Source organism: Ursus americanus, chromosome 5 (assembly GCF_024610735.1).
Source record: "Ursus americanus isolate L20-20 chromosome 5, mUrsAme1.1.p, whole genome shotgun sequence".
Lineage (NCBI taxonomy): Eukaryota > Metazoa > Chordata > Mammalia > Carnivora > Ursidae > Ursus > Ursus americanus.
In genome coordinates, this window is record NC_142131.1 from 82,021,644 (window position 1) to 82,045,524 (window position 23,881).

General features: G+C 34.9%; 1 protein-coding gene across 1 annotated transcript; it reads right to left on the bottom strand.

Annotated features, from left to right (window-relative positions):
- Positions 1–5,344: 5,344 nt before the first annotated feature.
- On the bottom strand, positions 5,345–6,334 carry LOC123780141 (olfactory receptor 2AK2-like). The gene has a single exon (XM_087861906.1). It carries the CDS (start codon positions 6,287–6,289, stop codon positions 5,345–5,347), a length of 945 nt encoding a protein of 314 aa, XP_087718032.1. The 5' UTR covers positions 6,290–6,334.
- Between the last annotated feature and the right edge of the window lie 17,547 nt (positions 6,335–23,881).

Below are 23,881 nucleotides of genomic sequence, written 5' to 3' on the forward strand. Positions count from 1 at the left end.
AAGAATAAAAAAAATGCTGCCATTTGCAACAATATGGATGGGCCTCGAGGGCATTATGCTACATAAAATAAGTCAGACAAGAAAAGGGAAATACTGCATGATATCACTTATATGTGGTATAGTTCAGTAGTCTTGTTTGATGCCAAAGGTCAAGGGAACCTTGTTATTGTGTTATTGTCACTGCAGCTCATAAATGGCAGTAACAAAATATCTGAGTATCTCACAGCTTTTAAAATCAATGGTCTAAGGAGTTATTTCTGTGTACCCTCAAAACCCTAGAAAGATAATGGGACCTAAAGGCATCTGCAACAATATAGAATAAAATGAGATCCAAATCTTTCCCATGCAGGAGTTGCAATTAACTTGGTGTTTGTAACTGCATGTTTGGGATTAATTCATTCAATATTAGTTACCCGTTTACTCAGTAAATGTTTACCTTTGTGTGAATCATAGTACTTAAGACAATACCTAGTAAAATGGTAAGCACATAATAGTTATTTTCAAAAATATTCTGATTATATCTAGTAAATAACTATGTCACGCTTTAATCATCAAAACCAGAAAGAAACAAAATGCTGTTAGTAGTGATTAAATTTCTCTAAAAACAAACTCAATTATATAAAAAATATTTGCCTTATATTTTTTTTCATTATATACTTCATTCATTTAAAAAAAGATACATTTGCAAAAACAGATATTAGAATGGTGGACACCATGGATTGAGGGGAGAGGGAAGATATAGTTCAAAGAGTACAAACTTCCAATTAGAAGTTGAGTAAGATCTGGGATCTAATATAGAGCATGGTAATCATAATTAATAATAGTGTTATAACCAAGAAATTGCACTGCAAGTTATTTACCCAAAAGCTATAAAAATGCTGATTCAAAGTGGCACATGCACACCAATGTTTATGGAAACACTATCAACAATAACCAAATTATGGAGCCCAAATGTCCATCAACTGATGAATGAATAAAGAGGACATGATACATACATGCAATGGGATATTATTCAGCCATCAAAAAGAATGAAATTTTGCTATTTGCAGTAATATGGATGGAGCTAGAGGGTATTATGCTAAGTGAAATAAGTCAGTCAAAGAAAAACAAATACCATATGATTTCACTCATATGTGGAATTTAAGAAACAGATGAACATAGGGAAGGGGGAAAAAAGAGGGAGGCAGACCATAAGAGACTCAACTATGAGAACAAACTGAGGGTTGATGGGGGGAGGTGAGTGGGGGATGGCCTAGATGGGGATGGGTATTAAGGAGGGCACTTGTGAGGAGCACTGGGTATTACATGTAAGTGATAAATCACTAAATTCTACTCCTGAAACCAATATTACACTATATGCTAACTATAATTTAAGTAAAACTTAAAAACCAACCAACAAATAATAAAATTATTAAAATAATAGTGTATTATATAGTTGAAGTTGCTAAGAGTGTGCATCTTAGGTTTTCTCACCTCAACAAAGAAATTGTATTTATAGGTCTGATTTTCTTCGTTTGCTCATTCAACTGTAGGTTTTGTTGTTGTATTTTGTTTTGTTTTTTTAGATCCCACATATGACTGAAATCATACGGTATTTGTCTTTCTCAGTCTGGCTTATTTCAGTTAGCATAAAACCCTCTAGGTTCATTCATGTTATTGCAAATGGCAAGATTTCTTCCTTTTTTATGACTGTGTGATAATTGGTGAAGGGGAGTGAGAGATGCAGTCTTTTGGTTATGGTATGAGTAAGTCTTGGGACTAAAGGTACACACAAAGATTATAATCAATGATACTGTAATTGTGCCATATGATGATAGATGGTAGCTACATTTCTGGTGAGCATAGCAGCATAATGCATAGAGAAGTTGAAATACTGGGGTGCCTGTGTGGTTCAGTTGGTTAAATATCTGCCTTTCACTCAGGTCATGATACCAGAGTCCTGAGATCGAGCCCCATATTGGGCTCCTTGCTCAGCAGGGAGCCAGCTTCTCTCTCTCTCTCTCTCTCTCTCTCTCTCTCTCTGCCTGCAGCTCCCCTTGCTTGTGTTCTCTCTGTCAAATAAATAAAATCTTAAAAAAAAAAGAAGTTGAATTACTAAATTGAACACCTGAAACTAATATAATATTGTGTGTCAACTGTATGCAAATAAAGAAAATTTAAATATAAAAAATTGATTTAAAAACTTAAAAAATGGTAGTTATGTGACACGATGGAAATGTTAGCTAATGCTGTTATGGAAATCATATTGCAATGTATGTGTGTAAAGTCAACACATTACACACCTTAAATTTAAATAATGTCATATTTAAATAATGTCTCAGAAAAGTTGGAAAATATTTACAAGCTTAAAAATGTTATTTGCTTCAAAGAATAATATGGTTTATAGATATAAATCTGGACACAATCAATGTGGAAATTATTTAAAACATAAGTTTTTAAAATGTATTATCCATTCATTATAGTGGGGATTCATGGGGATTTATTTTTTCTTGATAATAACTGCAATTTAGTTTTGCAAACTTATGTCAATGTGTTTTATATAAAATAAAAATGATTTACACTCATAAGAAAGACAATTTAAAAATTAAATATTATTTTAGGAAAATTCAATTGAAATTTAAAAAAATATTTTGATCACTAAGATATATATTCTGTGTATGAAACCATTTTGGAAACCACTTCACATTATTCCATAATAATGAACATTTTCTTATCCTATGTACCAGAGATTCCACTCATAGTTATAAATTTAATAAAAACTTATTTAATGAAAAACATTAGAGATAGATTTAAACACAATGTTTAAACTTCAATATTTGTAAATAACAGAAAACTGGAAATAACTCAAGCATATATTCACCAAAACAATGGACACGTATGTAGTTTAAAGTGGTCCAGAGTTAGATTCAACTATATTAATGAAAACAAACAAAAAACCCCACTGAGTGACAAAAATGAGATCAGAAAAATGACCCACAGCATGATTTTTTTATAAAGCTCCAAACAATAAAAGTTAACATTCTGTAAATTTACATATAGATTTGGAGATATTATAAACATAACAAAATAACGAGCTCGGTATTTAAAATAATTGGGGTGGTAGGGAGGTAATATATGGAGTAATATTAAAGAGAACAAACTTTTTTATTGTTTTAGTTCTCAGGATGAGTGGTTGGCTTGGTAGTGCACATTATAAACAATTAAGCTAACTATAATGAGACATTCATGGACAAATGAATGCACTGTATCATGAAGTAAGACTAAATACTTCTACACGCCATTGCAAACTGTTACTATTCAGACTATTGACAATGGATATAAAGATATTATCAAAGAATCTCTAAAATGTTTCACAGAAAATACATTTTTCTTGCCACTATCACTGCTCACTTAGACAGAAAACCAGTGTTCATTTTATTAGCCACCAAATTATATTAACGTTAAATTTAGCACCAGATGTTTTAGCACACAAATACATTAATTTATCATGAACATTTAGGAACCAAGAAGTCATCACATATTGAAGCTTTAGGTGCAAGTTATCAAGACCACTTTGGAAAACAATTTGACTGTTTCTATCAAACAAACACTTAATCTATGACCAAGCAATTTCACTCTTAGCAATATGATCAAAAAACTGACTTTATATGCCCACCAAAAATTGTTGTACAGGAAGTTTTATGGATGTTTTATCCACAACAGCAAAAGTATCCATCAACACATGAAAATTATTGTGATATATTCATATGGTAGAATGCCACAATACAATAAAAGGATTGTCTTATCAGGGCATGTAAAACTATGGTTCAATATTATGAACATGTTTAATAAATGTAGCTGGACACACAAAAAATAAGTTATTCTTTGTTCAGTCAATGAATACTTTTACTCAAACACAATGAGTAACAATGAGTACCATAGTTGGGACAAAGGAGCCAACATCAAAGGAGAAGAGGGGACTCAAAAATGGAAATATTTTTGCTGTGGTTTTCCACAGCTGTATTTTCAGTAATTCCATTCTGCAGATGCTCATATCTGAGCCTAATTCTGAACTTATTTAATCCCCTCACACTTCATATTCCATTTGTCCAGATGTTTTCCTTACATCAACCTACTGAATCTGGTCACTTCATACTTGTCTATCATTACCATCCTGGCACAAGACATTTCCTTGTCAGAACTAGACAGCTGCAATGGCTTCCCAAAGGCCCATTTCAATTCTCTCTGCAAACCCTGAAATAGTTGCCTATTGTCTTAGATCAAATGCCAAAATCTTACAGTGCTTTACTTTACTTCTCAAGTTCTGACTCCATTATATCTACTCCTTTCCCGCAATATGTTAATTTCCTCCTTGATCTTCTTTGACTCTTCCAGGCATGTTCCTTGATCAGAACTTTCTCGTTCTCTTCTTCCTCTACCACATATCCATTCAACATACTTTCTAACTGCCTTTAAATCTTTAACCAAATACCACATCCTTAGTTTGCCTTTTTAGGAAATATTATATAAAATTGGAAATCCCCTATTGTAATGTCTTGCCTCACTTTTATGACAAATATTACTCTGATACACTATATGTAGTCTTCCTACATTGAAATGTAAACCTCATGAGATCAGGGATCTCAGTCAATTTATATTTTTGAAAACTCTTATATCACTAGTTCCTGTGACAGTGCAACACACACAGTTAAAGTACTAAAATAGTTGTTAAGTGAAAAAATAAATGAATGGACTAAATACTTTGCTCTATGTTACTGTGTGCTCATTTACAGAATCTCTCTTTTTTTTAAAGATTTTATTTATTTATTTGACAGAGACAGAGACAGCCAGTGAGAGAGGGAACACACAAGCAGGGGGAGCGGGAGAGGAAGAAGCAGGCTCACAGTGAGGAGCCTGATGTGGGGCTTGATCCCACAACGCCAGGATCACGCCCTGAGCCAAAGGCAGACGCTTAACCGCTGTGCCACCCAGGCGCCCCTCATTTACAGAATCTCTTGATGTCATATGTTTGGATAGATTATATGCTCTATGAATTGCATTTCAGGTGTTACAAGGACAATTCAAAACATTTTTGATATGGAAACATTGGTGTAGCAGGATTGAATTATATAGTTTTAAAAGTTAAACAAGTTTGACAATCACGTTCTCTAGGTCTATATAAAAAATTCATCTAGTTCCAATAATGGTATTTTAGTTATTTCTGAAACTAAAAGGGAATCAAGGCATTTATCGATTTATGTAATAAACATTTATTGAATGTTACATTGAATGTTATATCATTCTAGGCAGTATTCTAGCACAATTTTTATGTTGTTCAATCTTAATCAATAAAGGGTTCCAAAAGTCATATTTTCTGTACAAACATATACCCCCCCAGCATTCTCCTTATGGCCCTGATCACCTCTTTATTCCTCAGGCTATAAATAAATGGGTTCAGAAGAGGTGTGATGATGGTGTAAAACACAGCTACTGCCTTATCCTGTTCTGGAGAATGCAAGGAGTGTGGCCTTGTGTAGGTGTATAGAGTAGTCATATAAAATAGGCTTGCCACAATCAGGTGAGAGGAGCAAGTGGAGACAGCTTTCGTCTGTCCTTTACCTGAGCTCATCTGGAACACGACAGTAAGCACACGGGCATAGGATGCTAGAATGGCCATGAATGGTAGCAGGAGGATAATAAGCCCACTCAGAAGGACTGTGTACTCATACTGGGAAGTGTCCTGACACACCAATGGCAAAAGGGATGGAATTTCACAGAAAAAGTGGTTAATGATCCGAGACCTACAGAATGGAAGTTGAAATACATACAATGTATGTACTAAAGCATTGATAGAACTACTCAACCATGTACATGTGACCATGAACCAACAGATCTTCTTGCTCATGAGTACAGGATAGTGTAAAGGATGACAGATGGCCACATATCGATCATAAGACATGAAACCAAGAAGAAGGGCTTCAGTTCCACCAACGGCCAGGAACACAAAAGTTTGAATCTCACAACCTAAAAATGTAATGGTCTTATTGTTTGACAAGAAGTTAGTTATCATCTTGGGCACTGTGGTGGAGATGTATATCATGTCAATAAAGGAGAGCTGACTGAGTAGAAAGTACATTGGAGTGTGCAGTCTGGTGTCCAGTCGAATGAGAAGGATCAGTATGATATTTCCCATCAGAGCCACTGAAAAGAGGAATACAATGGCAACAAAGAGGAATGCGTCCATTTGACCATATTGGAAAAGACCAAAAAGTATAAAATATGTTTCAATACTTTGATTTCCTATCTTCATGACTTAAATCAAAATGTCAAAGCAGATAATATTTGCAAATTCCATGTAACAGCACTGCCTTTTAAAAGAAAACAAAATAATTGCTATTAAATTCAATAAGGATTTATTCAATAAACTTAGGTGGATATATCACTGTTCATTTAAATAATGGAATCTGTGTCTATTGATTGATACACTTTACAAAAGACAAAATAAAAATAAAGGTTGTTATTGAATGTACAATTTATAATTTGAAATTGAAAATAAAATAAACATTAAGATGACTTGCCCACATGAATTATTTTCCTCTTTTGTGAATGTCTTCAGTACAATAAGTTGAACCAGTATTCTCTTTTTATAAAAATATTATTTTGCAGGGCACCTGGGTGGCTTAGTCAGTTTAGCATCTGCTCTCAGCTCAGGTCATGATCCTAGCATCCTGGGATTGAATTCACCATTGGGCTTCCTGCTCGGTGGGAAGGCTGTTTCTCTTTCTTCCTCTGCCAATGTCGCTGCTTGTGCTCTCACTTTCTACTTCTCTAAAAACTAAATAAAATATTTTTAAATATTATTTAGTTTAATTCACTCATAAAAGTGATAAATTTGGCACAACAGATTTGGTCAAGTATAATTTTTTAAATGTTTCTTTTCTGCACTTCACAATTTTTAATTTGTATTGCCCATCATTTGGTATAAAAAATATATTAACTTTTGTATGGAAGCAATATTAAAGCCCTAATAAATTATTGATTTTGTCCTGTGAATATAGAAGAGATTTAATCAATTGATGAAAAGAGTATAACAGATGCTTGAAAGAGCTTGATACTGAATCAGTCAAATATAAAAGAAAACATCCTAATTTAAGTTCCACTGAACCACGAGAGGCTATGGACTCTGGGAAACAAACTGAGGGCTTCAGAGGGGAGGGGGCTGGGGGATTGGGCTAGGCTGGTGATGGGTATTATGGAGGACACATATTGCATGGAGCACTGGGTGTTATATGCAAACAATGAATCATGGAACACTACATCAAAAACTAAGGATGTACTGTATGTTGACTAACATAACATAATAAAAAGTTAAAAAAAATAAGTTCCACTCAAGCAGCATGTTAAAAATGTTAATTCAGGGGGCACCTGGGTACCTCAGTTAAGCATCTGCCTTCAGCTCAAGTCATGATCCCAGAGTCCTGGGATCTAACCCCAATTTGGGATCCCTGTTCAGCAGAGAGTCTGCTTCTCCTTCTACCTCTGCCACTCCTCCTGCTTGTGCTAGCTTGCTCTCTCTCTGTCAAATAAGTAAAATCTTCAAAAAAATTAAGTCAAAGATAACAAATCATTTTTCTTTCTTTCTTTTTTATTTTTCTGAAGCAAACCTGACCTATAAAAGCCCATATTTCTAGAACAATAATATCATGCATACTAAAGGCCTCTGATTCTACAAATATTTAATAAAATTACAGAAAATGGGGGGCACTTGAGTAGCACAGTAAGTTAAGTGTCTGACTCTTGGTTTCAGCTCAGGTCATGATATCAGGGTGGTGAGATAGAGCCCCGCATGGGGCTCCACGCTCAGCATGAAATCTGTTTCAGATACACTCTCCCTCTCCCTGTTCCCCCCCACTCATCCTCTCTCTCTCTCAAATAAATAAATCTTTAAAAATTAAATGATTAAATTAAATAATAAATGCTGCTGGCATTTAATATCTACTATGGGAACAGCACAATGATAGTTTCTGAAAAGCTATAAACGAAACAGACTAATTTCCTCCTTCAAAAGTGTGCAGCCATTCTCCGTCATGTGTATTTGTAGTGTCAGGCTTTCCACTTAAGGGTGTGGGGAAAATGAAACACAGTAGGAAGAATAACACAGATATATGTGTTAATAAAAGGCTGATATATTGAGAATGTTATTACTAAGCTTTGTAAAAAAAAGTGAGTAAGTGAGAATCCACAAGACAGTATGAAACAAGCCTGGAAGAGCTTTTGTATATTTCAAAATAAATACAAGAATTCAAATAAGGCAATCCAATTTCTTCCTGAAATTTCTATTAACTATGTTATAACACAAAAAAAGAAACACAAATAATGATATCAGTCTGCATAATACAAAAAAAGCCCCACACATATAATAAAATAATTTAAAAATCCCACTTTTATTGAGGTATGGGAGAAAAGATGGAAGAGGAGTAGGAGACCCTATTTCAACCAGTCCCGTGAATTGAGCTGGATATCTACGAGACCATTCTGAACACTCATGAAATCAGCCTGAGATGTAAGAAGATATTTCTGGATCTCTACAAACAGAATATCTCCGGCAGTTGGTCTTGAGGTATGAAGTGGGGAGCCATGATTCTGCAGACAGATATTGGAAGATAAACAGAAGGGGGAAGGAGCCGCCATGATCTTGCCTGAGAAGGCAAAAGCCTCCCACACTGGGGACCAGGCACAGACTCGCAGACTGGTAGCAACAGAAAAAGGACTTTAGGGCAGCACCCCAAACTGAAACCTGGGGTTTCAGGTCTGCATGCACAAACTGGTGGTGGTGGGGATGGCTTGTGGTTTTAGAAACATAGGGCAGAGATGTGCCAGGCCCTGGGAGTGAGGGCTGGGAGTGCTGCTGTGAGACACACAACACAGAATGCTGGGTTTTCTCAGCAGCACAGACAGAAAAAGAGACAGTGTGGCCTGGAGAGCTCAGTGAAGAACAGGCTGCAAACTCTCTGTTCTGAGACAGAGGTTTGGATATGGTCACTGCTGCTCTGACTCTTGGAAGAGAAGGGGAAAGCCACCAGGGAAAGCCACCAGAGAACAAAAGCCCCCCAAAACCAGTTTTCACTGAGCCCATCCCCACCACATACACGGGACAGGACAACTCTGCCCAAACAGGGTTGCCTGAGTAATAGTGCAACAGGCCCCTCCCTCAGAAGACAGGCTAGAAGAATAAGAGGATGACAACCCTAAGGTCTCTACAAAAGAGGTTCATTTTGCTTGAGTCGTGGTTAATACTTTGGACTCTGTACATTCCCTCAACCACACCTCATCAGAATGACTAAGAGGAGCAACCCCAACAAAGAAAAGATTCAGAGACTGTGGCCTCTGCCACAGACCTAATAGATATGGATATAAGCAAGACATCAGAAATAGACATCAGAATAACAATTATGAAATCAGGGGCACCTTGGTGGCTCAGTCATTAAGCGTCTGCCTTCGGCTCAGGGCATGATCCCAGAGTCCTGGAATCGAGCCCCACATCAGGCTCCACCACTGGGGGCCGGCTTCTTCCTCTCCCACTCTCCCTGCCTGTGTTCCCTCTCTCGCTGGCTGTCTCTCTCTGTCAAATAAATAAAAATAAAATCTTAAAAAAATGAAATCAATATCTAGGCTTAAGAAAAATATTAGTAACAATATACAATCTCTAAGAGCAGAAATGACATCTAATTAGGCAGAGCTTAAAAATGCTATGGATGGAATGCAGTCTAAACTGGATACTCTAACTGCCAGGGTAAATGGGGCAGAATAATGAGTTAATGAGCTAGAGGATAAGATGATAGAAAAGAAGGAAACCAAGACTGCATGGGAAAAAAGTTAAAACCCAAGGAATCAAACTGAGAGAAATTAGTGACTTGATGAAAAATCCCAATATCAGAATCATTGGGATCCCTTAGGGGATGGAGAGAGAGTTCTAGAAGATATATTTGAGCAACCTGTAGCTGAGAACTTCCGTAATCTGGGGAAGGAAATAAGCATTTGTGTCCAAGAGGCAGAGAGGACCCTTCCCAAGATCAATGAGAACATACAAATGCCACAACATATAATAGTACAATTTGCGAATCTTAAATCCATTCTTGAAAGCAGTGAGGGGCAAGAGATTTCTTATGTACAGACAGAGTAACATCAGAATAATGTCCGACCAGTCCACAGAGACCTGGCAAGCCAGAAAGGGCTGGAAAGACATATGAAGCATACTAAATGAGAAGAAAATGTAGCCAAGCATACTTTATCCAGCAAGACTTTCCTTGAGAATAGATGGAGAGACAAGGAGCTTCCAAGACCAGCAGAAACTGAAAGAATATGTGACCACCAAGCTGGCACTGCAAGAAATATTAAGGGGGATTCTATAAAAGGAGACAGACCCCAAGAGTGAGATACAAGAGAAATTTACAGAGACAGTCTATAGAAACAAGGACTTCACAGGCAACATGATGACAATAAAATCATATCTTTCAATAAGCACTCTCAACGTTAATGGCCTAAATGCTCCCATGAAATGCTACATGGTTGCAGATTGGATAAAAAGACATGATCCATCCATATGCTGTCTACAAGAGACTCATTTTGAACCTAAAGATATATCTAGACTGAAAGTGAAGAGATGGAGAGCCATTTTTCATGCTAACAGACCTGAAAAGAAAGCTCAAGTAGCAATTCTCATATCAGACAAATTAGATTTCAAGCTAAATACTGTAGTAGGAGATACAGAAGGACACTATATCATTCTTAAAGGGTCTATTCAACAAGAGGAATTAACAATTGTAAATATGCATGACCCCGACATGGGAGCAGCCAACTACATAAGCCAATAGTTAACCAAAATAAAGAGACATATTGATAATAATATGTTAAGAGTAGGGGACCTCAACACTCCACTGTCAGCAATAGACAGAAAATCAACAAAGAAACAAGAGCTTTGAATGACACACTGTGCCAAATGAACCTCATAGATACACACAGAACATTCCACCTTAAAACAACAGAATACTCATTTTTCTCGAATGCACATGGAATTATCTCCAGAATAGACCATTTACTGGGTAACAAATCAGTTCTCAACTGACAACAAAAGATTGAGATTATTCCCTGCATGGTCTCAGACCACAATGCTTTGAAACTGGAACTCAATCACAAGAAACAATTTAGAAGAAATTCAAGCATTTGGCAGCTAAATACCATCCTGCTTAAGAATGTTAGGGTCAACCAGGAATCAAAGAAGAACATAAACAATAGATGAAAACCACTGAGAATGAAAAGACATTGGTTCAAATACCTATGGGATACTGCAAAGGTGGTCCGAAGGGGGAAATACATAGCATCCAAGCCTCACTCAAAGGAATAGGAAAATCTAAAATACAGACCCAATATTCACACCTTAAACAACTGGAGATGGAACAAAAACAACAACAAAAAATAGGCCTAAGCCATGCATTAAAGGAGAACTAATTAAGATTAAAGATCAATGAATTAGAAATCAGCAATACAGGGGCGCCTGGGTGGCACAGCAGTTAAGCGTCTGCCTTCGGCTCAGGGTGTGATCCCGGCGTTATGGGATCGAGCCCCACATCAGGCTCTTCTGCTATGAACCTGCTTCTTCCTCTCCCACTCCCCCTGCTTGTGTTCCCTCTCTCACTGGCTGTCTCTATCTCTGTCAAATAAATAAATAAAATTAAAAGAAAAAGAAATCAGCAATACAGTAGAACAGATCAATGAAACTAGAAGCTGTTTCTTTGAAAGAATTAATAAGATAGATAAACCACTGGCCAGAGTTAGCCAAAAGAAAAGAGAAAGGACCCAAATTAAGAAAACTATGAAGGAAAAGGGAGAGATCATGACTAAAACCAAGGAAATAGAAAGTTATTATAAACTATTATCAACAACTATATTCCAATAAATTAAGCAACCTGGAAGAAATGGATGCCCTCCTGGAAACCTATAAACTACCAAGACTGAAACAAGGAGAAATTGACAACCTAAATAGGCCAATAATCAGTAACAAGATTGAAGCAGTGATCAAAAATGTCCCAAAAAACAAGAGTCCAGGGCCTGATGGATTCCCTGGGAAATTCTACCAAACATTCAAAGATGAAATAAGACCTATTCTCCTGAAGCTGTTTCAAAAAAAAAAAAAAAATAGAAACAGAAGGAAAACTTCCAAACTCATTCTATGAGGCCAGCATTACCTTGATCCTAAAACCAGGCAAAGACCCCATCAAAAAGATAATTACAGGTCAATATCCCTGATGAAAATTGATGCTAAAATTCTCAACAACATCCTGGCCAATAGGATCCAACAGTACATTAAAAGAATTATCCATCATGACCAAGTGGGATTCATCCCTGGAATGCAAGGGTGGTTCAACATTCGCAAATCTATCAGTGTGATAGATGATATCAACAAGAAAAAAGTCAAGAACCATTTGATCCTCTCAATAGATGCAGAAAAAGCATTTGACAAACTACAGCATCCTTTCCTGATTAAAATGCTTCAGAGTGTAGGGATAACAAACTGAGGGTTTAGAGGGAAGGGAGTTGGGTGAATGGGTTAGCTCAGTGATGGGTATTAAGGAGGGCATGTATTGCATGGAGCAGTGGGTGTTATACGCAAACAATGAATCATGGAACACTTCATCAAAAACTAATGATATACTGTATGGTGACTAACATATCATAACTAAAAAATTAAAAATAAACAAATCCCATATTTATTTAAAGGCAGTTGCAAGATAGATCTACATTTTAAATCATAAGGTAGCCTTCCAAGGTGAACTTGATAGTCCAAACCACAGGGAAATACGTGTATTAGAGGAAGCCTCACTCACATTGTAAATTTGAAAGCACACACTTAATGTGGGAATGGGGCAGAAGAAAGATAAAAAATTCAAGTGGAAAGCTTTTTACCCACAAAATGGCAGAGAAAAATAAAATTAATGCAAACAATGAATCATGGAACACTACATTAAAAGCTAATGATATACTCTATTGTGACTGATATATCATTACAAAAATCAAAGTCTGGGGCACCTGGGTGGCTCAGTCATTAAGCGTCTGACTTCAGCTCAGGGCATGATCCCGGCGTTGTGGGATCGAGGCCCATGTCAGGCTCCTACTCTGGGAGCCTGCTTCTTCCTCTCCCACTCCCCCTGCTTGTGTTCCCTCTCTCACTGGCTGTCTCTCTCTGTGTCAAATAAATAAATAAAATCTTTAAAAAAAATCAAAGTCAATTGGTATTCACCCTTATCCCTCTCTCAAAATGGGTAGTAAGGAGGGCACATATTGCATGGTGCACTGGGTGTTTTACACAACTAATGAATCATCGAACTTTACATCAAAAACCAGGGATGTACCGTATGGTGATTAACAATATAATAAAAAATATTATTATAAAAAAAAGAATCTGAACTTTTTTCTAGTTTTAACCTGACTGTGTTATTTTATATTGATAGTAGAATTGCTCATTTTAGCAATGCATTAACAACAACAACAACAACAACAACAACAACAACACAGTGAAATGCTATTACTTGCTCCTGAATCAAGTTAGGGAATTAAAAAAAATACAGTTTATTTGAAATTTGGAAGTATTTAAATTATTACAAATTTATTGTAAAACAAAGAGAAGAAATTTAAAATTTTTTCAAAGAAATCTAGCCCATATTGATCTCAAAATATGATGAAGAGAAATGACAAAATCACTGATAAATAAAGATGTGCAAATCCCACATGCAAGTAGAATTCCATAAGTTATCATCAAGTTATACTTATCTATGATTTGTCAAGGTAATATTACACAAAGATAAATCCTACTACAATTAAAAAAACTAGTAAGTTAAATAAGAAAGATACTATAGATTTAATGTTATCTGAAAATGATTTGATCCTATCAAAACCAGTTCTCAAGAAAAAGATTTTTAAAATAAGTATCTATCACTATAGATCCTTATTCCAAAAATGGAAGGATTTATATCTAAAATGGTAAATACAATAATATAAAATAATGATGACTATTGGTTCAATTTAGAAAACAAAATCAGGGGCACCCGGGTGGCACAGTAGTTAAGCGTCTGCCTTCGGCTCAGGGCGTGATCCCCACGTTATGGGATCGAACCCCACATCGGGCCCCTCTGCTATGAGCCTGCTTCTTCCTCTCCCACTCCCCCTGCTTGTGTTCCCTCTCTTGCTGGCTATCTCTATCTCTGTCAAATAAATAAATAAAATCTTTAAAAAAAAGAAAACAAAATCAAAGATGCATTCAAGATCATTATAATTACAATTTTGAAAGTTGTAGCCCATGAAATAAGATAGAAACAAAAATAAAAATTACAATAGCAAATAATAAAGGTAATGCTTCTTTTTGAATATGAATATAACTAATAATAATCATCTAGTAATGTAAACAGTAAACAAGTAATATGCTATCTTTTTTGTAATGGTTTAAAATATTTTCATATTCCTAATAAATACTCAATGAGAATTATACATAATTTAAATTATTTATCATAAAAACTGGTTTTTCTTTTTAAAAATATTAAATACACTGACAAATATAATTTGTGATTGATTGATTGATTTTTAGTTTTTTTAAAGATTTTCTTTGGGCAGCTAGGAAGCTTAGTTGGGTAAGCATCTGTCTTTGGTTCAGGTCATAATCCTAGAATCCTGGGAGTGAATCTGTGCCAGGCCACCTGCTCAGTGGGATTCAGCTTCTCCCTCTACCACTCTCCCCTGCTTGTACTCTCTCTCTCTCTCACTCTCTCCCACACAGATAAGATTTTCCTTATTTATTGAGAGAGACATAGAGCATCAACAGGGGGAGAGGCAGAGGCAGAGGGGCAAGCAGACTCTGAGCTGAGTTGGCAGCCTAATGTGGGCCTTGATCCCAGGACCCTGAGATCATGACCTGAGCAGAAGTCAGATGCTTAACCTACTGAGCCATCCAGGCAACCTAGCCTGTGATTTATAGGATAGATTAAATAATATCATCAGATACTTCTGAGTAAATCAATTAATGAAATTCAAATCTAAATTTCAAGTTTATATATTTCAGAGCAGGAGGTAATTATTTGAATAAATATGTAGCATTAAAGGATCAAGTTAAAAAGAAAAGCGAAAATGTTGACAAGAGAGTGTAGAGGAAAAAATGCAACCTATGAGCTTTATACATTTAAATAGATGGGAAAAAATGATGTGATGGGGTAAAACAATAAATGAATAATAAAGTTATGGGTGGGGGCGCCTGGGTGGCACAGCGGTTAAGTGTCTGCCTTCAGCTCAGGGCGTGATCCCGGTGTTATGGGATCGAGCCCCGCATCAAGCTCCTCCTGTATGAGCCTGCTTCTTCCTCTCCCGCTCCCCCTGCTTGTGTTCCCTCTCTCACTGGCTGTCTCTATCTCTGTCGAATAAATAAAATCTTTAAAAAAAATAAAGTTATGGGTGGTAATAGATGTTATATTTTATAATAAATTGTTACAGGAAAATATAATATCACTAACAATATATGGAAGGGAAACTATTTTTAAAATATAGGAGTAAAGATGGCAGTATTTTCTAATCTATTGAAATGTTTATTTTACTATGTGCTGATATTATTCTGATTTATTAGTGCTTAAGTTTCAAAAATCACACGCAGAAAATTATAAATTTTAATTGGACTTTGGCAAATATTTTTAGAGCAATTGAGAAAATTGATATTTTAAAAAGACTTCACCAAATGGGAAAAAAAAAGATATGTCTGAATAAGTGAGAAAAAGATATGAAAAAGACAAATACCACAAGATTTCACTCATATGTGGAATTTAAGAAATACAACAAAGAAAGGAAAACCAAGAAACAAACTCTTAACTATAGAGAAGACCCTAATGGTTCCCAAATGTGAGGTAGTTGGGGAGATGGGTAAAATAGTTGATGGGAATTAAGGAGTGCACTTGTGATGAGTGTTGTATGGAAGTGTTGAATCACTATATTGTACACCTGAAGCTAATATATTTTTTAAATATTTTATTTATTCATTTGAACAGAGAGAGAGACAGTCAGTGAGAGAGAGAAACACAAGCAGGGGGAGTGGGAGAGGAAGAAGCAGGCTCCCAGCGGAAGAACCTGATGCGGGGCTCGATCCCAGAATGCTGGGATCACTCCCTGAGCCGAAGGCAGACGCTTAACGACTGAGCCACCCAGGCACTCCACCTGAAGCTAATATTACACTGTATTTTTACTAACTGGAATTTAAATAAAAGCTTAATAACAAAAGCAATACTACTACTAGTAATAATAATAAAAAGAAACATAATAGAGAAAATGAAAGGTTTAAAATAGGGAAATGGTTAACCTGTATCTACATCTTTGTTGTTTAAACAGAACAATTATATTAAATTATCAATAAAATTACAGTTTAAAAAACATAGTTAAATGTGTATGAACACATTTTTGGTGACACAGGTAGATTTTCTAAAAAAAATCACTAATTATTTATTATGAACTTTAATCATTTTCATATTTTTGGACTAATAATTTTATAGTGGGTAATTTTTTGAATAAATAATTCTAACTATAAAACACCTTTGGTACAAATATGTTAATAGTAAAATCCTTTATCATGTTAATTTGGAATTATGAGCACATCATAAACAGTGAAAAAGAAAATAAAAAAATAATTATCTTGATGATATAAGGTGTAGATATTGAAAAGCAAATTATGAAAATTAGACAGTTACAGATATTATGCCCACATACATGCACACACAAATCCATATACACAATCATAATGCCTATTGATCATAGCACAGTCAAAATGTTATATGCTTAGAAAAATAACAAAAATGACTATCTAAAATGGAAACATCATCAGTTGGATATTGTGTGGTTGTATATCTCAACTTGGCTTTCAATATACTCAACATGTGCTGAGTGAACCTATGCCCCCATACCATTACCCTAAGCCAAGTAAAACATCTAGACTACACCCTACTTTTATTCTTTTCAAATTTTAGTGATAAAAATTCTCAATACAGTTCTTTTATTATTTCAGAGAGTAGTGAATGGATGTTCTGGGTATAATCTCTCTCTTTAAACACAACTTTCAGAATGTGGTTATTTTGCCACTTTCCTTCCTTTACCTCTGACCTGTCTTTTATCATCAGATATATTAAGCACACTTGAGTCCTCGTAAAGTCCTCACAGTATTGAATATAATTTATATATATTTACTAACTGGAATTTAAAATTTATATATATATATATATCACATGCACAATAAGGACATTTTTTTTTCAATTGGGACTTTTTTTTTTAAATAAGGACATAATTCTTAGACCTTTTGTTAAGCTTATACAAATCTATCTAACCAGGTTTTCTACAGGTTCTGATTCCAAAAGACAATAGTGTGTTAAGTATCAACATTAAATTCTGTAAAAAACTCTCCATATAGTTAAAGAACTCATGTTAGGTCATGCCACCTATAATATATGATAAATAAATTAAAAAAGAAAACATATTTCACTCATAGGTGAGGGAGAAGTGCAAAAATGAATGCTAAGTTGAGAAGTACCTAAAAGTCATCTTGAATCTCCTTTATCCAAAAAATAAGAAATTTCCTACCTTCCACCCTACTCCTTCTCCAACATCTATTTTTACTTCCCCGATTTAGATGAAATTCTAAAGGAAAAGTTCATTTGACATCAATATAAAATAAATATATTGAGGACTAACAGCTTTTATGATACTATATTCACCAATATATTTAAATAAATTCCAATCCTGAAGGAATTGAATTAAATGTAGTTCTGATATATTAGTGATAAGGGCCTTCAATATGAGTTAAACAAAGTAAAATCACATCCACTTAAAGTGTATTATAGAGCATTTATCAGAGACAGAGGAAGCAATAATATTTTTTATACACAATGGTAGATTTGAAAACTAGCTTACTATTCTTAGATCCATAAACTGGAAGTCACAAATTTCTCCTTAAACAACTTTATTGAATAAACAATTACATTTGTAATTATATCATATATAGTTTCTTCTGTTTATCTTCATCATCCACAAATATTTTTGTATTATTGTCCTCCAATTTTCTCTTGAATTTTGAGTTCTGGTTTTATTTAGAAAATATTGTAGATTTTATTTAAAGGTATTAAGTAACTTATTTCAAGAAATGAAAATTAGAGAAATGTGTAGAGATGAAAATTAGAGAAATGTGTAGAACTGAAAGCAATGGATGTAAAAAAACTGATACATCCATAATATTATCAGGCAAAAATGAAGTTTTTAATTAAGCTAGTTAATAACTAGCACTGTTATGGAGTTGTTCAACTTACAAAATATTTTATTTTAATAGAACCTCATAAATTTCTTACCATGTATTTGTAATTTTTAAATACTCCACCTATTTTACAAACATTCATCATTCCAAAAATATTATTGAATATGATTATTGCTAAATATAATGTAAAATTTTAATGATAAAATGAGGAATAAATGTGCATGCTTCCTACTCCAAGTACGAATACAAGGATCCTCCAGGTCATTCTCTCTCAGTGTGAAGATCGGCTGAGCTACCTAACCCTGATTCCATGTCACTCTGTGAAGATGAAGAGAGAGAAAGAAGGAGAGAGAGGGGGAGGGAGAGGGAGACAGAGAGAGAGAGAGCATGAACCCAGAAGGAGCAGAGCGAGGGGGAAGACAGGAGGGGAAGAATCTCAAGCAGACTCCCGGCTCAGCATGGAGCCAGACAGGGGACTCAATCTCAGGACCCTGCAATAATGACCTGAGCTGAAATCAAGTGTCAGACACGTAACTGACTGAGCCAACCAGATGCCCATATTTGATAATATTTTTTTAATAAAATTGTATTACTTGAGGATCACATATATCAAAGAGTTATATAGAAAGAACAACATCATCCTAATAATTGAGCAATGCAATGTGGCATTGCTGCAAAGAAACAGAGAAGTAAATTTAAAAAGAAAAGTTTTATAATTTAAGATTATGCACATTTTAGGAACTGTTAATACACTACAAATTTGAAAGATTAGTTATTCATTACCTGAGACAATAAGCCTTCAATCATTAGCACAAACAATTCAGTAGAAAGTAGAATTCAAACACAAAAGTCAATCTCTCAACCATAGTATACAATTTTTAACATCTCAAATTAAGTGAGATCACTGCCTAATCATGGCAGACGCTCATATGTTGTTTGCATAAACCCTTTAGGGAAAACTTGGTCTCTAGTCCATAATTAAATGTATTCTCTTCATTGTTGATGATTTTTTGTGGGAGCTGCTGTCATCACTGAACAAAAAAAAAATTTGAGATCAGCGTGAAAACTGAAAATAAATTTTTCAAGTGAAAAACAGATTACTTTAATTCATAGGTTTATAAAATTATTACTTAACTCTATTTTACCTTTAAAATATGTATATAGACCAGAAGATTTAAATGACTCAAGAGAGGTTTTGTGTTAAATATTGCAATATTCTTATCCTAAAAAGTATATATATTAAGATTAGCATGGTAATAGAAGTAGGAGAATATAAAAACTGCATTTTAGATTTTTCTATTCTTTTGAGTGAGGCATGGATGGCTATGTATTTTCCCCTTAGGACTGCCTTTGCAGTGTCTCATAGGTTTTGGACCAATGTGTTATCATTCTCATTGGTTACCAAAAATTACTTAATCTAATTTTTAATTCCCTGGTTTACCCAATTATTCTAGAGCAGGATGGTTCTTAGTGTCCAAGTGTTTGAGTTTCCTCAATTTTTTCCTTGTGATTGAGTTCCACTTTCAAAACATTGTGGTCTGAGAATATGCAGGGAATAAGCTCAGTCTTTTGCTATTGGTTGAGACCTGTTTTGTGACCTAGTATATGGTCTAATCTGGAGAAATTTCCATGTGCATTTGAAAAGAATGAGTATTCTGTTCTTCTGAGATGTAATGTTCTGTATATATCTATGCGGTCCATCTGGTCCGGTATGTCATACAAAGCTCTTGTTTCTTTGTGGATTTTCTGCTTAGGTGATCTGTCTATTGTTGAGAGCAGAGTGTTGAGGTCCCCTACTATTAACATATTATTATCTATATGCCCCTTTATTCTGAGTTGGCTTGTGTATCTAGCTGCTCCCCTGTTGGGGGCAAATATATTTATAATTGTCATATCCACTTGTTGGGTACATCCTTTAAGAATAATATAGTGTCCTTATGTACCTCTAACTACAGTCTTTAGCTTAAAATCTAATCTGTCTGAATGAGAATTGCTACCCCAGCTTTCTTTTGAGGTCCATTGGCATGAAAAATGGTTCTCCATCCCTTCACTTTCAGTCTGGATGTATCTCTAGGTTCAAAATGAGTCTGTTGTAGACAGCATATGTATGGGTCATGTTGTTTTATCCAATGTGCAACCCTGTGGTGTTTTATGGGAGCATTTTGACCATTTACATTGAGAGTGATTATTGAGAGATACAATTTTAATGATGTCATGTTGCCTGTGTAGTCTTTGTTTCTATAGATTGTAAATTTCTGTTCTGTATCACTCTTGGGGTATTTTTACTTTTATAGAGCCCCCCTTAATATTTCTGATAGGGCTGGCTTGGTGGTCACATATTCTTTCAGTTTCTGCTGGGCTTGGAAGGTCCTTGTCTCTCCATCCATTCTGAATGACAGCCTTGCTGGATAAAGGATCCTTGACTGCATGTTCTTCTCAGTTAGAGCTATGAATTTTGCATTGCTGACATTTCCAGGCTTTCCAGGTCTCCGTAGCCAGGTTGAAGAGGATGTGGAGAAAGGGGATCCCTCCTACATTGTTGGTGGGAATGAAAGTTGGTACAGCCACTGTGGAAAACAGTGTGGAGGTCCCTTAAAAAGTTAAAAATTGAGCTACCCTATGACCCAGCCATTGCAATACTGGGTATTTACCCCAAAGATACAGACATGGTGAAGAGAAGGGCCATATGCACCCCAATGTTCATAGCAGCATTGTCCACAATAGCTAAATTATGGAAGGAGTCGAGATGCCCTTCAACAGATGACTGGATCAAGAAGATGTGGTCCATGTATAATGGAATATTATTCAGCTATCGAAAAGAACGATTTCACAACATTTGCTGCAACATGGACAGGACTGGAGGAGATAATGCAAAGCAAAATCAGTCAAGCAGAGAAAGACAATTTTCATATGGTTTCACTCATTTATGGAACAAGGAATAGCAGGGAGATCAGTAGGAGAAGGAAGGGAAGAATGAAAGGGGAGTAAACAGAAGGGGGAATGAACCATGAGAGACTATGGACTCTGGGAAACAAACTGAGGGCTTCAGAGGGGAGGGGATTGGGTGATTGGGATAGGCCAGTGATGGCTATTAAGGAGGGCACATATTGCATGGAGCACTGGGTGTTATACGCAAATAATGAATCATTGAACACTACATCAAAAACTAAGGATATACTCTATGGTGACTAACATAATAAAAAAATATTATTAAAAAAAAGAAGAAGTAGGAGAGTCACAATTCTGAGTGCCCACAGGTTGAATAATAATGTAACCAATTAGGTTCATTGTGCCCATGATCATAGACAGGAAGTTAGTAATGACATGGCACTCACTTAATATTATTCTATTGAAGCAAGATTTATTTAATCCAGGAAAACTAAAGAGACAGTGAATTTTAGCTAATCTCCATAATTAATTATATGAGATGACATAAGTAACATTTTTTCCTCAGGAAAAAAAGCAAATATATGTTTATATATTATAAATTTTGTTTATTATAAATTATATTTTATATATTTAATTGTTAATATTATTATATATTTACATATATAGTATTATATAAATATTTATTTTATTTGCATGTATATATATGTATATCTATATCATATTGATATATCTATACGTATATGCAAAAACAAGAAGCAAAATGATGGAGGTTAAAGTTTTGAGGAAACATATGCATACTGAATTCAACCTATTCTTAACAGGATATAACTTTTGTTAAGAACATATCCTGTACCTGTTAAAAGTATAGGATATGTACTTTTAAATAAGTACATATATCTTACCTTTATTTTCCCCAAATACAACATACAATTTTTAAAATTCAATATATGTTCTATCAGTTTTTGTAAAATACCTTATAAAACTTCCTCAAAAAGGAAATTCCAGTGAGGAGACAAAGAGTAATTGACAGTTTTAGATGGAAACAGCACTTTTAAGTCCAAATATCTGATTTTATTTTTATAATGTATCCTTCAAATAACATCTTTATTTTTGTCTTTTTGAGTTTCTATTTTAATTACAGTTAGTTAACATACAGTGTTTTGTTAGTTTTGGGTGTACAATAGAGTGATCCAACAATTCCATATATCACACAGTGCTCATCTCAACTACACTTCTTAATCCCCATCACCCATTTTACCCTTCTCCCCACACCCTCTCATATATCTAATTTTAATGAAAAATAAGTCCCTTTAATAGTTAACACTTGCCTAAATCCAAGCAATAGGAAATATTTCTAGAATATCAAATGGTAAATTTAATTTTGAGAACCCTGAATCTTGCAGTTTGGGGAGATCTCTTAAGGAAAATATAACAAAAACAAATACAAGCAAAAAATTGACATCTGCCCTTGGAAAAACTCTATGTAAGTGAGAAGCTTCAAATGTTCAGTTTCTTTAGCTTCAAATCTGTCTCTGATCTAAGTCAAATGAGGTGTTTTTTTTTTTTTAAGATTTACTTACTTGAGAGAGAGAGAGTGAGAGAGAGAGAAAGTGGGGGGAGGGACAGAGGAGGAGAGAGATAATCTCAAGCAAACTCTACACTGAATGTGGGGCCTGATGTGGAGCTGGATCTCATGACCCTGAGATCATGGCCTGAGCCAAAACCAAAAGTTGGATGCTTAACTAACTGAGCCAAAGTCGAATATGTTTTAATAGTGCTCATTCATTGTTTTTATTTGCATTTGATATTTTGTTAGAAAATACTTTAAATGTATCCTGTAACAATAAAAGTAAATTACTTAGGATGTTTATGTGAAAATTAAATTTCAAATGGTGCCTGTGGTATAAAAATGGAGGTATGCCATTAGGAATTCATACATTGGGCCCTGTGTTGGAAGTAGATTGCTGTGGTGGAGGTGAACTGGGGAAGGCTGGCTTACTCTGTCCGTATGGGAGAACAGGAACATATTTGCTTTATTTACTCAGAGATTTACTCCTAACTTTCTAGTGGGACACATGATAGCACCTACTCCTGAGGGTGATTTTTAAGAATTAAATTAGTTAATACAGGAAAGTAGCATACAGTCTTGCATAACATGCTGCAAGCAGTCAATAAGTATCTATTTTCCCTGTATATGCAAATACATAAAGTAAAAATTGGATCTTGTGAAGAACAGCTATCCTTTTGCAGGGAAATTGTCAAATGTGAGTTTATTACAAGATACTCAGGTAATAATGAAATAAAAAATTATGTTTGAGGAAATCTGTTACCAACCTTTGCTTCTTACAGTATGATTTATCAATCTTGTTCTTTATGATTAACATGTTTTTATTATACCTAAGAATGTTTTTTTGCCTCCTAGGTAATGAAAATATTTTCCTTAATTATTTTCTTGATGTTTTATTGTTTTATCTTTAACACTTTAGATCTATAGCTATCTAGATTTATATTTATTTTTAATTTGCAAATGATCAGAAGAATGAGCACACTTGTTTTTTTACACTGAATGTGCAGTTTATTCAGAAGCTTCACTAAACAGTTTTTCCCCCATTGACCTAAATGGGCACCTTTGTCATAAATTAGTACAAATTTATATCTGCACTTCCTAGTTTGTTGCATTCTCCTGTTCTT

Bases quoted from the DNA above. Each gene is read 5' to 3' on its own strand.
- LOC123780141 (XM_087861906.1), bottom strand. From the start codon at position 6,289: ATGAAGATAGGAAATCAAAGTATTGAAACATATTTTATACTTTTTGGT.